Source organism: Zonotrichia leucophrys, chromosome 1 (genome assembly GCF_028769735.1).
Source record: "Zonotrichia leucophrys gambelii isolate GWCS_2022_RI chromosome 1, RI_Zleu_2.0, whole genome shotgun sequence".
NCBI lineage: Eukaryota > Metazoa > Chordata > Aves > Passeriformes > Passerellidae > Zonotrichia > Zonotrichia leucophrys.
This window is the reverse complement of record NC_088169.1, coordinates 113,188,353-113,202,677: the sequence shown is the minus strand read 5'-3', so window position 1 is coordinate 113,202,677 and position 14,325 is coordinate 113,188,353. Positions and strand designations below refer to the sequence as shown.

General features: G+C 37.9%; 1 protein-coding gene across 1 annotated transcript in view; it reads right to left on the bottom strand.

The window, feature by feature from the left end:
• Positions 1-14,325, bottom strand: part of ZNF654 (zinc finger protein 654) — a 30,068-nt gene that overhangs the window by 11,359 nt on the left and 4,384 nt on the right. The window contains exons 2-6 of the mRNA XM_064728034.1: positions 9,893-10,038; positions 6,903-6,984; positions 5,517-5,652; positions 1,593-1,795; positions 715-854 (exon numbers count right to left, since the gene is read on the bottom strand). Coding sequence (XP_064584104.1) covers positions 715-854; positions 1,593-1,795; positions 5,517-5,652; positions 6,903-6,984; positions 9,893-10,038 — 707 coding nt within the window. The remainder of the gene's footprint in view (positions 1-714; positions 855-1,592; positions 1,796-5,516; positions 5,653-6,902; positions 6,985-9,892; positions 10,039-14,325) is intronic.

Genomic DNA, 14,325 nt, shown 5'->3' with positions numbered 1-14,325 from the left:
GAACACAGAAATCCAAGGTAGTTTCTGAACTCAAAATTAGTTATATAGATAATGTGATCTCTATCAAATCCTTGCTAGGATGCTTTGCTTTAATTACACAAACAAAGAAAGCATATTTTATCAAGGAATGCAGATCTTCCTTTAGTTACAGAAATTATACAGGCTCAACAGAATCATAGTCCTTAGTCATCTTCCAGTCCTCAGAGTGATGAAATCTAGAAAACACTTCTTAGACCTAAAACCAAGCCCAGGTATCAAGATAATGAAATGGGTGTGAAGACATCTTCCATGTTCTCTAGAGAACTCCAGCTACGTGATACCTCTGTTCATGACATCCCAGTTTCCATAATTAACAGCACATGTTCAGCACCACACATTCTCTTTTTAGGCACACTGGTGACACACTACAGTTACAGAGCAACATATCTACATGGTTAAGACTACAGACTGCATTTTGCTAATAATAAATGCTACATTTCTAGGTAGGGCACGTAAAGTTTCACTTTTACATTACTTGGAAATAGTAAATAAAGAGTTATAAACTATTAGGCTACCCTATATATGACTGTGTGTTAAAGGGCAAACAGGCACAACAGAAGCACCAGGAACATTTAAAAGTCATTTTTATCTGGTATTTTTAAGTTAGACAAGTTTCATTTTGGCAATAAGCATGTATTTTCTGTTCAGCTGCTTCCCCAGAAATAAAGTATTTACCATATACAATACATGTCCCCACTTTGGAGCTGTGGGACTAGGAAGGATTCACAAAGCTGTAAGGCTAAGGTAGTCTTCCCTTCTTTTTCAGTGTTGCAGATGATCTCAATTCCACTCTTGCAATCAGTCCTCAACAAGTGCTATACAATTAAAATAAAATCAATTTAGATCAATTTGCTGACATGAAATCAAAACCAATCAGATCTTGCTCTACTAAAAACTTCAGGAATTGCTATTAACACAGGACATCTTTGAAATGGCTTTTGTGTACATCTATAAGTAAAGATTTCTAAAAGGATTTCAAGCTCTTTCATATTCTGATGGCCATTACTCTAAGAAATAATTGTCTGAGAAATTAAAACAACACAAAAGCACTTGTTCTTGCCATCTTGGGTGGCATTTTCTTAAAACAAGGTTAAGAAAACCACTGTTATCTACCAAGTGCTATTAGTGATAAAATAGCCCAAATCAAATCAGCTCAAGTGCCATTTTACATATTGGGGCATCATTAAAAAACTTTAACAAAACTATGTCATGTATGATTAACATTAATTAGGCTCAAGTGCTTTTACTAAAACTGTTAATAGTAAAATAGTCAATACACTCAAGTCACAAAATATTTAGGGACTAGATCTATAGTATCAAGAATACTTGACCAAAAAAATGCATTTAGGTCAACAAGATTTGTAGGCACTTCACATTCAACTTTTCCAAGCTTAAGCCAGCACAAAGTTGAGCAACACCAATGTGGCTGCCTGATTTTATGACATTTGGTTCCACAAAATCAGAGTCCCACATGCTCCTCTCAACAACTCTTACACAGCAAGTATAAAGCACCACTTCATTTTAAAAAATAAATGTATACTGACAAACAATACCTCCTGGAATAGCTGATCTTCTAATGGTGACATATAAAGACAGGTGAAAAGAGCTTGATGGAAATACAGATCTTTACTGATATCTGGATGATTTATGCAAGATTTGATAAGAGCCATTGCCTCAGGGATGCGTTCACAGGCAATAAGGTATCTGGCACGGAGTTCAAAGAACAGTGGATTTTCAGAGCTTAAATATTTGTTAACTGCACAGAAAAGAGAGATTTAAAGGCAATTAGAATATGAAGTCCAAACAACAAATATGTCTAAATGTAATGCTGTCTTTAATAACAAATAATATTAAGAAAAAATAAAGGCTCTGCTAAAAAAAGTCTATAAAATATTAAATACCATCAGAAATCTCTTCTGCTTGGAAACAGAAACTTATTTTTCTTAAACCAGTAATCTAATTCAGTATTTTGTTTCTAACAAGTTAACACAAGGTGCTACAATGGATTGGTGAAATTTATATTATATAGAAGCAGATGTGAGCATTTTAAAGAAAGAAAAATTCCCTCCTTTCTCAGCAGTGGAATATGTGTGACTGCCAGAAGCACAGGATTGACATCACCTCCAAAGCTATAATTATAAATATTTTTAAAAACCTCAAGATACTCATTATCCATTAAAATCTAAGACCTCCAAGTAGTGAATAAAGTTAACTGCAATTCACAGGCTATTGCCTTAAGAAGCTTTGAATGCCTTGATTTTGCTTGCTTGGAAAACACATCTTCCTCTGAAAGGGCTACTGGGCACAATTCCTATCTAAATACCTTTAAAATCTGGCTCCTAATTTCTGGAAATCTTTTTTAGCTCTAGAAGGTAATATTAACACTAATATTTGAATGAAAAAAATTTCAAGTGAGATACTGAAAAAACTCAACATTGAAGTAACTGGAAATTCATAAATACCTACAAGACATGCTTTGCATCCTTTTTATAAATGATCATACAGATTGTAGCATCTCTGTCGATTAGAAGTTAAAACATCACTAGCTACAAGGCTATAACTTTTGTACTTTAGTATTTCATGTTTTAAAGAGAGACTGTCAATTTAAAGACAGTGAAGGCAGAAAGTTCATCCCTTAGAAAGGATCTGTATTAATTACAAGCAATTTAAATTGATGCTTAAGAAATGGTTACTAAAAACTACAATCAGAACAAAGAAGTTTTCTTCCCCCAAAATGAAGAGATTACTTGTACAATAACCTTTCAGATAAAGCTTTTTTAAGGATTTAAATACTTTCTTACACTTAAACCCAAGATTTCTCCAGCATCTCTATTTTTATGCAAGCTAGCAGTGTTCCATGCTAATGAACATTTAAGCAGTATAATCCAAGGTGTCAGGTTTTAATTTGATTTGTTAACAGATGCACTGTAAGAAAGAAAAATCTCATTCCCATTATCCTTCAGCACTTTAGAGAACAAATTCAGAAAAGAAGAGGACTAAAAGGCAAGCCCGTGTCTAATGGGGGTGATGAACTGCAAGAAAAACTCATTATATGGAAAAGTCCTTAGAGCCAAGTAAAGGCCTCTCCTCTACTGAATTACCACCCTTAGGATAATAAACTACATCCTCTGTTTTGTATTACTTAATTTTTAGTAATTCAAGCATTTCAGTAATGCAAGCATTACTGAAAAATAAGGCTGCAAGTACTCAGTTCTGCTAAGTGCTAATGGTAAGGAAATGCTGCCCATCTAACAAGCTGCTGTAACACCCTTTCCCCTTAAAGGAGGGAGAACTGCACTGCACAGCTCACCCTGTTCTGTATTTCCCACTTGGTGTGGGGAACTCTCAGGTCCCGTCAGCTTCACAAATGGGACTCTGACAGCCTCCTCTCCCAGGGAAGGGCATCTCCACACCCTACACCACTGCCAGCAGGAGCTCCCAAGGATGGGGGTTCCTACAGCCTCCTCTGTTCCCAAAGTTTTACTGACGCTGCTGGCAAGGCAGTGCTCCCTTCCCTGTCCTGGACTGTCCCATTTTCCCAGGGCAGCACATAGAGCTCTTCTAACCCCCCAAACCAAAGACAACTGCCAACTACAGTAGTGTTTGGCCAAGCCTGAGATACACTAAGAAACAACATTTATTCCTACTCAGGCAGTGACGCTTTGCTTTAGAGCAACAGACATCAAGCAGCAGCTCAGAAACTCTTTAACTGCTCCCTCTGACTCCACCTCTGCCATGTTCTCTTCCAGATGCCCACCTTACTCTCCCCAGTCCATTACAAGTTGAATGTTCCTATGTTTCAAGCCTACTATTTTTCTTTCAACTCCATGACTGCTTTGTTTCCAGCCATCTCCAAAGAGATTGTGACGTCTCCAAGTTTACTACAATTCCTGCAGAGACAGACACAGAGAGGTTTGTCTTGGCCTAAGCTTCTCCATGGAGTTAATGAATCCAGGACAGGATTATGTAGTTCACACAGACTGATTTTTGCAAGGAATGGTTGGTGATTCAGCAAAAATAGGCAGGTTTTCCTATTTAAATAACCCCTGAGGGAGCTACATGGCCAAGTTTCAAAATACACACTGCGAGCCTATAAAGCAACACAGGATGTTTGCTTTGTGTAAGACTTCACAAGAATCAAATTTTAGAGGAAGTCAGAGGAAGAAAGAACAAGCTCTCAAAATATAAATTACCTAAAATAAAATGTTTGTCAGCAAAGATGAGATGTGTCAAGGGTGTGTGTGAGGATATCAAGGTAAAAGGAGAGAAAATCTCTCAGCAGAGGGGAAGGAGATGCAGCCTGGAACAAAGGGGAACCAAGTGCCCATCTAGTGATAACAGGTTTCATTCCTGCTTTGCCAGGTTAAAAACAAACATCCTCAAACTGTAACCCATCATAGAGAGGATTCATGATGCCCAAGAGAAACATTACAGCAAAGGACTAAACTAATTCTTTGCTGGAGAGATGGAGATCAAGACCTAATTCCCCATCACAATCACCAAAATCATGGGATGCAGAACAAAACAAGGTTCATCTTGGTTTTCATTTTGTTTCTGTACTTATTTGACCAGTACTGTATGAGATACCTAATAAAAATAATGGGTAAATCTATTGCTCAAGCAGTTGCTTCACAAAAGAGGCAGAACAACAAAGGGATAACCATGTTAATTTGCTATCAAAACCCTTGTTCTGGTTAAGGAGGCAGCTCACTGAGCTGTCCTGTCTTCAGTGCTCTTCCTCTCTCTCAATGAACACAGTCACAAACACAGTGATGAGTTTCTATCAGGTAGAACACCATAATAACTGAGCAGAGCTGGAATTTCCTATCACTATCAAACTAAAAACAACTTTTAAGAGGTCCCCTGAGGAACACTGTTGCTTGATATGTTAGTAAAGACTTTACTGTAGCTTGGATATTTTTCCTCCTAGGAACTCATTAATATTCCAGTGATTTTGTTCCCATGCATTGCACCTTTCCCAGCTCCAGGAATTACATATCCATAAACAGAAAGCAGCTGTCACATGTAGCCATGGGCATCATTGGAAACAGAACCAAGAAAAGCCACGAGACCAAGTATTTACAAGTGAAGAGACAAATTAAAGGAGTCAGAGTGCCAGGAGACAAATAGACATCCAGATTCTCTCCAATCATGTTATTTCAGGAGTCTAAATGAAATCAAGTTGGTCTTAAGTGAACACTTAGATTCAGGAAATGCACCCTGTGAATTTTATTAACTACTCCAATCGCTGTCAGTGATACAAAATCACAAATATGATCTCTACATTACAAAAGCAAACTTAAATTAGCAAAGAAATTCAGCTCCCTTTCAAACAAAAAAAAAGACCAGCACATTTTACTACAGAAAAATAGTTAAAACATGGCAATGCCAGCTGATAACACCTGACCCCACATACTTTTAAAAAGCCAAACTGAACACATTTCCAAACTGGAAAATGACTGTGATAAATGAAGTACCTAATTCCTGTGACACAGGCTTTGCTTTAAGAATTGCTTGTAATACTGGATCCTCCCATGGTCCACCATCTCGAATGATTCGAGTCACTAGCTCCAGGTTCAGATTCCTGTATTTATTTAGAAGGTTCTGACATTCCTAAGTGCACAAAGAGAAACAATTAGAAAGAACAAAAATATGTTGTCTAAAACAGTAAGATTATCCCAAAGATACAAACCAAGAAACCCATGCATGGCTGAGTATTTCCTCAGTCAGTAATTTGAGCTACAAAGTCTTTCACTGACCATACAGAAAGCCCTAAAGCAACAACTGATATTATCTACAAATAGCAATACAGAACTGTTGAAGGTCAAATTCAGGCTTCTACAGCCCTCAGAAAGAGCCCTCCATTTGTATAACAATGCAAAACCAACTTGGATTAGAGGTATCACTGGCACACACTGAGACAAGCCTTCACCTCATGGCATCCTGCACAGACTTAGACATGTTGAGCCGCATTTGTGATTTCTGAGGGAAAAACTGATTTAAGCCATGAGTCACCAGCCCTCAAGCAATCATTTTTCTCCAGATCTCTGCATAACAGGAATTATGTTTGCCTCTAATATCATGGAATGCTTTAGCCAGCCATTAATTTCACATGTCAAGTTCCCTCTCATCCCCATGCATTATTTGCTGTAAAAGTGTCAACAACACCATTAATCAACAGAAAATTTTAGTAAAGAGTTAACTAATATTTAAACAAAAAAAGCAGTAGAACAGTGGCTTCCATCCACATACAATTACCTGCTTTTCACTGCCAGTTTGGTTACACAACTGACGCAGAAACAGTGCTGGCACATTAATTTGGAGAAGCAGTAATACACAGGTATCAACATAAAAACAAAGGAAGAGTTTTTTCTCAAACTGCAGTTCCACGAGCAGTATTAATAGAGACAAAACCCAGCTTTTCATCCTTTCTTTCCCCACAGAATTTCCTCTCATGGTGGCACAACCCTAAAAACCCATTCAGGTATTAAAATAAAAGACAACACAAACCAAACCCCACACTTACCTGGCAAAACAAGTTCTTAAATAGGTCACTTATGCAGTTTTACACAAACATACAAAACTCAGTCCCAATCTACCAAAGAACAGACCAACCCATGTTTATGCTGACTTGAAGACTTCATTGAGATGAAGCTTTAATTTCAAATTTAGTGATTAAAACCAGAGGGGAAATGTGAGATTTCATGTCATGAACTGAATGACATTAAGCTCTAAATAAACATAAACAAGTGAAGTTTCTTTCACTATAATGGCACATTTCCTCCAGGCCATACAGTCACAAAAACCATCTTTACATCTACTAAAATAATATTAGAAGTTGATAAGAAAGTAGGCAACACTACCTGGATTGAACCTAGAATATCTTTCAAAGGATCTTCATAGAACTCATCCTTTCCAAAGAACAGCAGCAATTCAAAAAAACTCCTAAAAAACAGAAGTAGTGACAAGTCAAACTAAAAACATTGATTCAAAAAATGAAACTACTCTTAAGTCTCTTGCTTTTAGCAGCACTCAAACCAAAACCAAGAATTCTGTGAATTCTAGACTTGTGCCATGTGGAGTCACTCGAAGATCTCTGGTGGCCAACAATTCCTGATTTCAGGCACTTACTACAAACACACTATTTCATTTCAGCCTGTCTTGCCATAACTGAAGTCTCTCTATTAAGATGTTGGTTTAAAGGTATTAATTATTTTATCTTAAAAAAAAAAGCTTTTGAAGACTATTTAGTAGAAGACAGCTTTTGTGCAGATATGCAAATAAAACTATGTTCACCTTCTGTGTGGCATTCAAATTCATACAACTTGAATTTTACCACCACCAAGCTTTTAATCAGATCAGATCTTTGTCCAGCAAAATGAATTCAGAAGTGTTACCCCAAAAAGAGGTGGCAGAAATGGGTGAAGAAAGGACTAATACTTTCAAAGCTGCTTCAACTCAAACTGATTTGTCGTCTCCATAGTTTGTATCATCTTAAAATACTGGTCTAGCATTTTAGTTCCTTTAAATCCTGTTACAGAATCAGAGAAGTTGGTAAAAAGCAGCTTTCCAAATCTCCTTTCAATTCAGGTTTTTGTTTATAAAAGCCTCCTTCCAGATAATGCAGTTGAAAGAATTCAATCAAACTTGGCAGTCGTGGATCTGCAGTGCAACTGTTCCTGTTCTGCCTGAAGATTCTGAGAAATTTCATTTCTGTTGGAAAAAGTACCAGGCAGGCACTGCACTAATGAGCTGCAATTGCTGATTGACAAAGTCAAGGGCAGCAGACAAGAACTGAGCAACTCTCAGAGGAACAGGCAGGACTTCAAAAACACTGTGCAAATTAAAGGCATTTTTTCTCCTCAGTAACATTTTCATTAAACATGTGCATTCAAATAAGTCTTCATACTCACAGACAAAATTCAGTTTTCTATAGGAACAATGGAAAAGCACCATAAAATTATATTTCCAATAGATTATGCACAAGTTTTTTTTTATAACCAATGATTAACTATGCCAAAACCAGGCTTAGAGAAATAGACAAAAATTATGTTCAGTGACAGAATTTCTCTCAAGGCTAAGCCTGTGAATCTCAATTCAAATATGCAATGAAAAAACAATCCCTACCCAAATAAGTATGTGGTTCTGAAAAAAACATGAGCTCATTTCATGTTAAACAAAATTTTGCAGCATACTTGACTCTCAGGAAAGGTCAGCCATGAGTCACATCATGATCTGGCAAGCCACCAAACTGGAACTTAAATAATAAGACAAAACTAATTACAGCAAGTGATGCATGCTTGCATTTAAATTTGTTTTGACTGACTTAAAAAGAGGAACATCGTGCAAAAAAAAAAACTGGAAATCAATAGCGAACAAGTGTAAGCTACAATTTTCTGCTTTATCAATGCACTTACTCACAGGCCAATATAGGAAGCCATCAAAATATTTTTATTTCCTCATCGCCAGTCTCCAGTTAAAATTACTACAGTCGGTTCCAACTTGGTTTATTTCAAAACTGTCTGCAGCACTGCATATCCACATTTATATCCATCTATATCAATCACATCACTGCTTTGGCACCATTATAAAACCCCCTGGTATTAATGCAGATGCTGCTTCATTTGATATGAATAGCAGGGTTATTAAGTATAGGAAATAAACCAGTTGTTCCTGTTAACAGTTTATTGTCTGGTTACCAAGGAAATCTTACTCAAGGATAACAATACAGTCAGGCTGAGTTTTGCTCTCCAAGAACTAAGACCTAATATACACTGAATTTTCAAAAGAGATTCAAGAAGGTTGCCCAGGTAACTGCAGCTACTAAGCCCTGGGATCCCTTTATATCATATCACATGCAAAACTGTGCCAGCCAGGCAGAGGAATAAATAATCTGACATCCTAGAATGGAAGCCAATCTCATGGAGTAAACCCAGTCTCAAAAACCAAAACAGGCAAGGGTCACAGGAACTCAGTGAGCAATTTACTTCTTGATGATCCAGAAGGTATCCATCCAAAAAAATACCTGAATTTCCAGCTTTTTACCTCCCAAGCTTTGCTATTTAAAAGTAGTTTGAACTCTGTAGGTTTTTTCCTTAAAGCTAGTGAAAAAACCCACTGCAACAGATGTCACTATGTTTTCATGTAACTTTGAAAATTGTCGTCTTATGATGCCATAAATAGTCCTCTCTCAAGCAGTTTCACACACACAAAACAGGAAATGTCCACAGTGAAGCTTCAGCAACATTTAAAGACAGCATTTATTTTTCATTATGTACTTACTACCCTGACACTTTCAGTCTTCATGTGGAAAAATAACCAATGCATCAAGAAAATTGAAATAACAGCAAAATTTATGAAACAACATCATGCAGTTCTTGAAGCTGAATGTGACTTTGGGTCAGTTAACTGCATGACAAGTAATTTCCAGAAGCATTTTGATGACTCAAACATAAAAATCCATACAATTTCCAAGTAATTGACTTCTTTCTTAAGACATTTATCTTAAGTACTTAGCTTATTACATCGCTGTATGTACAGAAGTAAAAATTTCAAATTATTTAAAGTTAACTACTGGCAAAGGTTGGTCTTCAAATACTCCAAAATAAGGTTATGATGATCACTTATTTCTTAAGATTATTCATTTTGCCAGACATCCCTTATGACAAAACACCATCATAGCCAACTTGAATATTTAGCAAGGACACAAAAAAGATAAAAATAAATTCTAATAAGCAATTTTTGGTTCTGTGTAGCTACACCACCTGTAAAACCCCTCTGGGGAGCTGCGAGGATCTGAAACCCTTTTACTGTGCCATGGTAAAGGAAGGAATAACAAAAAAGAAGTACTCACAAAGCAAGGCTACTCAGCACATACTGCACGTGCTCACACTCGGCCGGGAAGGACACGCAGGCAGACGTGAAGCAGCACAGCGCCGTCTGCAGCACCTGCAGCTGAGGCAGGGGCACCTGCCACCTCCCAGCATAGTCTTCAACAACCTAGGCAGAACCATGGAAATGCACATTATCATCCCAGACATTCTCCTTGGGCAGAAAGAAGCAGCAATGTACACTCCACCTGCTTTAGCTTCCCACCTTCTCCCTCAGGAGCAGTTTGGAACCTACAAAATGTGGCTGGTTTCTGGTTTATGACCTAGATCATGAAAGGAATATCACAAGGGACCTTCAGCTACCCTTTTCAGAGGATAACACAGGAAATACCTTCTTCTTATGCTGTGCCACAGTAGATATTGCACTCTGTATTTAAACACAAGCTTTTATTTTGCAAGGGGATGCAAATTAGAGAGTCTGTAACAACATCCAGACGTTCTCATCTAAAAACTTTCCAAGAGGGGAAGGAGTAGCCTGCACTCTTCCAGCCTTTATGTCAGCAGAGTAACAAACATTCCAGCCCCTCTTCCTTATCTGATCAAATGAGTAAATTTAGCTTTATTTAGACCTAGGATGGATCTAAGGCAACAGCAGCTGAGATGGACCCATACTTGTATGTAGATTTGAAGTTTTCCAAACTTATTTTAGTAATTTGTTTGAAAAACTGTTAGCTTAATGCAGCAAATATCTAAGTCAACTGAAGAACTAGCAGACTTGTACATAAATACTCTTCCTCTTAAGAAGACTAAATATTTTTTAATATAGTCCTGCCTCACAGATCTATGAAGAGTTCCCTGAAATAGTTTTTGACAAGTCCTTTTACAGAAAACCACAAAAGCCTTAGAAAAACAAAGCAGACAGAAACAAAAAACATCCTTTAAAAGTGTGAGCCTCCAAAAGGTCAAACAAAGGTGGAAATAAAGCATCACTTCCCACCAGGATAGTTCACAATGCTTGCACCTGATGGGCACAGTATAGACACATTCATAAATTAGTTCAAGCAATAAAGCAACATTTTGTGTCCTACTGTACATCCTTCACCTCCAGCACTCATCTGACCCCACTGTAAGCTCAGTGAGGAATTGCTGGGCAGGGAACAGCCTCTCCCCAAAAAAAGCCATCAGTCCCAGTCTGCACCAGCTCCTCTGCCCCACAAACACCAGAGCCAGCAGACAAAGGAACACAGCGGCAACACCACCTTGGCCTGGTCTGCAGCTCAAATGTACCAAAACAGAAACAGCCCCCCATCCCAAACTGCTCAGGAAAAACAGGAATAGCCAACTATTCCTGAATGTAGATAACCTGAAACCCTGAATTCATCAGCCACAGGAAAAAAGAACTCCAACTGGTCAATTCTCAGCAGACTTGCAACAATCGGGAAGAGATGGGGTGTGGGGAGTGTGTGTGGACAACAAGCTAACCTAGGTATAAAATAATAAATTCCAAACCACACTTCACACACATTCTATACAGAAAGAGAGGCAGGGAATACTGTGTACTTCAAGGTCTGTTTCTAAGCTATCTCATGAAATAACTTTTCTTGTAATAGAAACCAAGCTCTTCTTTTGTACTAAATACTCAAGATACCATACTTTGAACGAGGACTGCAAAGTAGAACATAAGCAAAAGTTTATCAGCACATTTTGAACAGGCACATCAATTTCAATACAGTGAAATCAACCAAGAAAAAAACAACATAACATTGTCAAAGCAGAGCGGCCTTGTTCAATACACAGAAAACCAGAAGGGAAGCAACCCTTTTTAATGTGACTTTCTGCAACAGGTGCTTTCAAAGTCTCTGTTTGAGCACAATTTTTAATCTCCTTAAAGCATCACCCCTCAGTCTGTCTGTACCTGGCATTGCCAAGAACCATAAAGGGACTGGGCCTTTTTGCTTTCCCTCTCTCATTCAGAGCAGATAAAGGCACTAAAAGGAGGCTGAAGCACCTTCCTGACACCAAATCCCCCACTCAGCTCCATCCTTCCCCCACACCAACACACTGCTTCCCCTCCTTTAACACGTTTTAGCAACTTGGAGGAAAATCCAAGACTCAGATGTGTCCCCTTAAAAAAATCAAAACCAGACTCAAAAACTTCCGAGCACACAGCTAAGACAGCTAACCCCAAAAATAACAAGGTACTAAGTAAAAACCTGGACTGTAGCAGTGAAACAACAGCTTTTCTTGGAATTTTATGTTTTAACTGATTAATCATACACATATATTATAAGTGATTAAATATGCACATATAAAATTATGTTATGACTGTTTAATTCTATAGATATATTTTAAGTGATTAAATATGCACATATAAAGTTATTTGGCTGTATTTCAAAGACTTGAGAAACAGCATTGCAAATAATTAGATTTGCAAATACACAGGACACAAACCCCAAATGTTTTATGCAGTGCTAGGCTGGAAGTTCTTTTTACAGCTTTTCCTATTCCTCCATACAAGAACAAAAAAGAAACTAAAAATCCCACCAATTTTAAAAGTTGATCATGACTAGAATTTCAAGCAAAGTTACTCCCATAGTTTCTTGTGAGATTCAACAGTAAAGTCACCACAGGATTAAACCCACAACAATTCTGTGAGTTTTTCTCTTCATAGTTTTCAGACATAGAAAGCTTCTTGGCAAATGCAATGGTTGTCATTCAGTACAATAAACATATGTAAGGGTTGTCACGTGAGAGGACAAACCCAAAAAAGGCATGCTTAGAAAAACCAAAGTTTCCTGAAAATTAAAATCCTTAATTAAAAGCACTCACCACAGTTGCCTGATCAGCAGAAATACCAGAGCAGCTCAGATACCAAAGTTCAGCTCTAGAACTTGAGTACTACTACATTTACTCTTCCTGGAAACATCACAGCTTTGTAACTGTCTTTTGAACCTGCTCAGTGGATGAAGAGCATTTTGTCCATGTCCTTACAAATAAGGATTTTACTATACAAATAGAGAGTAGGAAAAGCCTTATGATTTTAGGATAATATGAATTACTTGACACGTACAAGTTGAAAATCGCTTTATACTAAAATATGTAAGCAATGCCTTTACTGAAATTCACATGTGGATATTATATAAGAAGTAACCAAACATAATCACACTCTGGCAAAAGAAAACACATCACCCAGCAACAGCATGATGCATCCATGAGACAAGTTACTACCCTTCCAGCTAAATGCTTTCTCCCTACTCTTAATCACCGAAATCTCATCCATCTCCTCAGCCTGCTTCAGGCAAGAACAATTCCCAAGATCGGCTACCCATATGTCCATTACATTTAGCCCAGACAAAAAAAGTTACGTATGTTTATATTCTGTCACTTGCACAACAGTGAAAACTACACATTAATTCTAGAAAAGCAGTTTGGACTGATTGGAGCAGTGATTTATGGCTGAGAGATAAAAGCACGTACTCAAAAGTAGAAATATTCCTCCTTATCTTTTGATTAGCACCTCACCCCCCCAGATGAAAAAGTCAACTAATGAGAGGCATTGTTTTGCTCACATATGAAAGGGAGATCTGCCAATCTTGTAAACACAAAAATGCTCACACCCCCATCCACAGGCAACCAGTAAAATTCAGGTTATTAAGTGTATCAATGAAGAAGTACAATTACTTTTCCCCATCTAAACAAAAGGACGAAATTTCTGCAGTTTTGTATTAGCTCCTGCACCACGCGTGCCTTTTCTAACTTGAACAAGCCCACGTAGCAAGGGCATCAAACTCAAGCATCACTCACTGGAGATCCTTCCTTTAGGTATAAAAACCTGCAACTCCTTTCTAAGTTATAATCCTGATACGTTTTTTCCAAGAAAAAATAACAAGCTTCTTTCCATGCAAAAGCTATACTTATTGAAAAGGCATTAAAACCTGAAGAAGCAGCAATACCTAAAAGTTCGAAAGTATCAAAGAAGAAAGTTTCAGAGAAGTCAAAAGATGTTACAAAGATCAGGAAAAGCCTACAATGTATTGCACAAATGTACAAATGTTTCTTTTGGAAAAGAGTAACTCCTTAATCCTACTTGTAAAACAGGGAGATCATTTCCCAGGGTAACGCTGAAAGGACAGCAGGCACAAAAGCTGAAGAGAATCACCCTGAGTATGTGAATAAGAAAAGATTTTACGATGTTAACGACAAGAGCACTGAAGAACTAGAAGCCTGGAGGAGTCAATCTTCACATAAAGAGCTTGCAAATCAACCGCTATTGTGAAATCTCACGGACTGACTGAGGAGCCAAGTGCACTTCACCCACCAAAGCCCAGCTTTGCATGACAGACCCTTATCAGCCTTCCCATCAGGTGTCAGAGGAAGGAGTGACAGCACCGAACCCAGGCTAACGCTTGTGCACACACCGGTAAATCCTCACACTGCTGGACACTCAGCTCAGCAC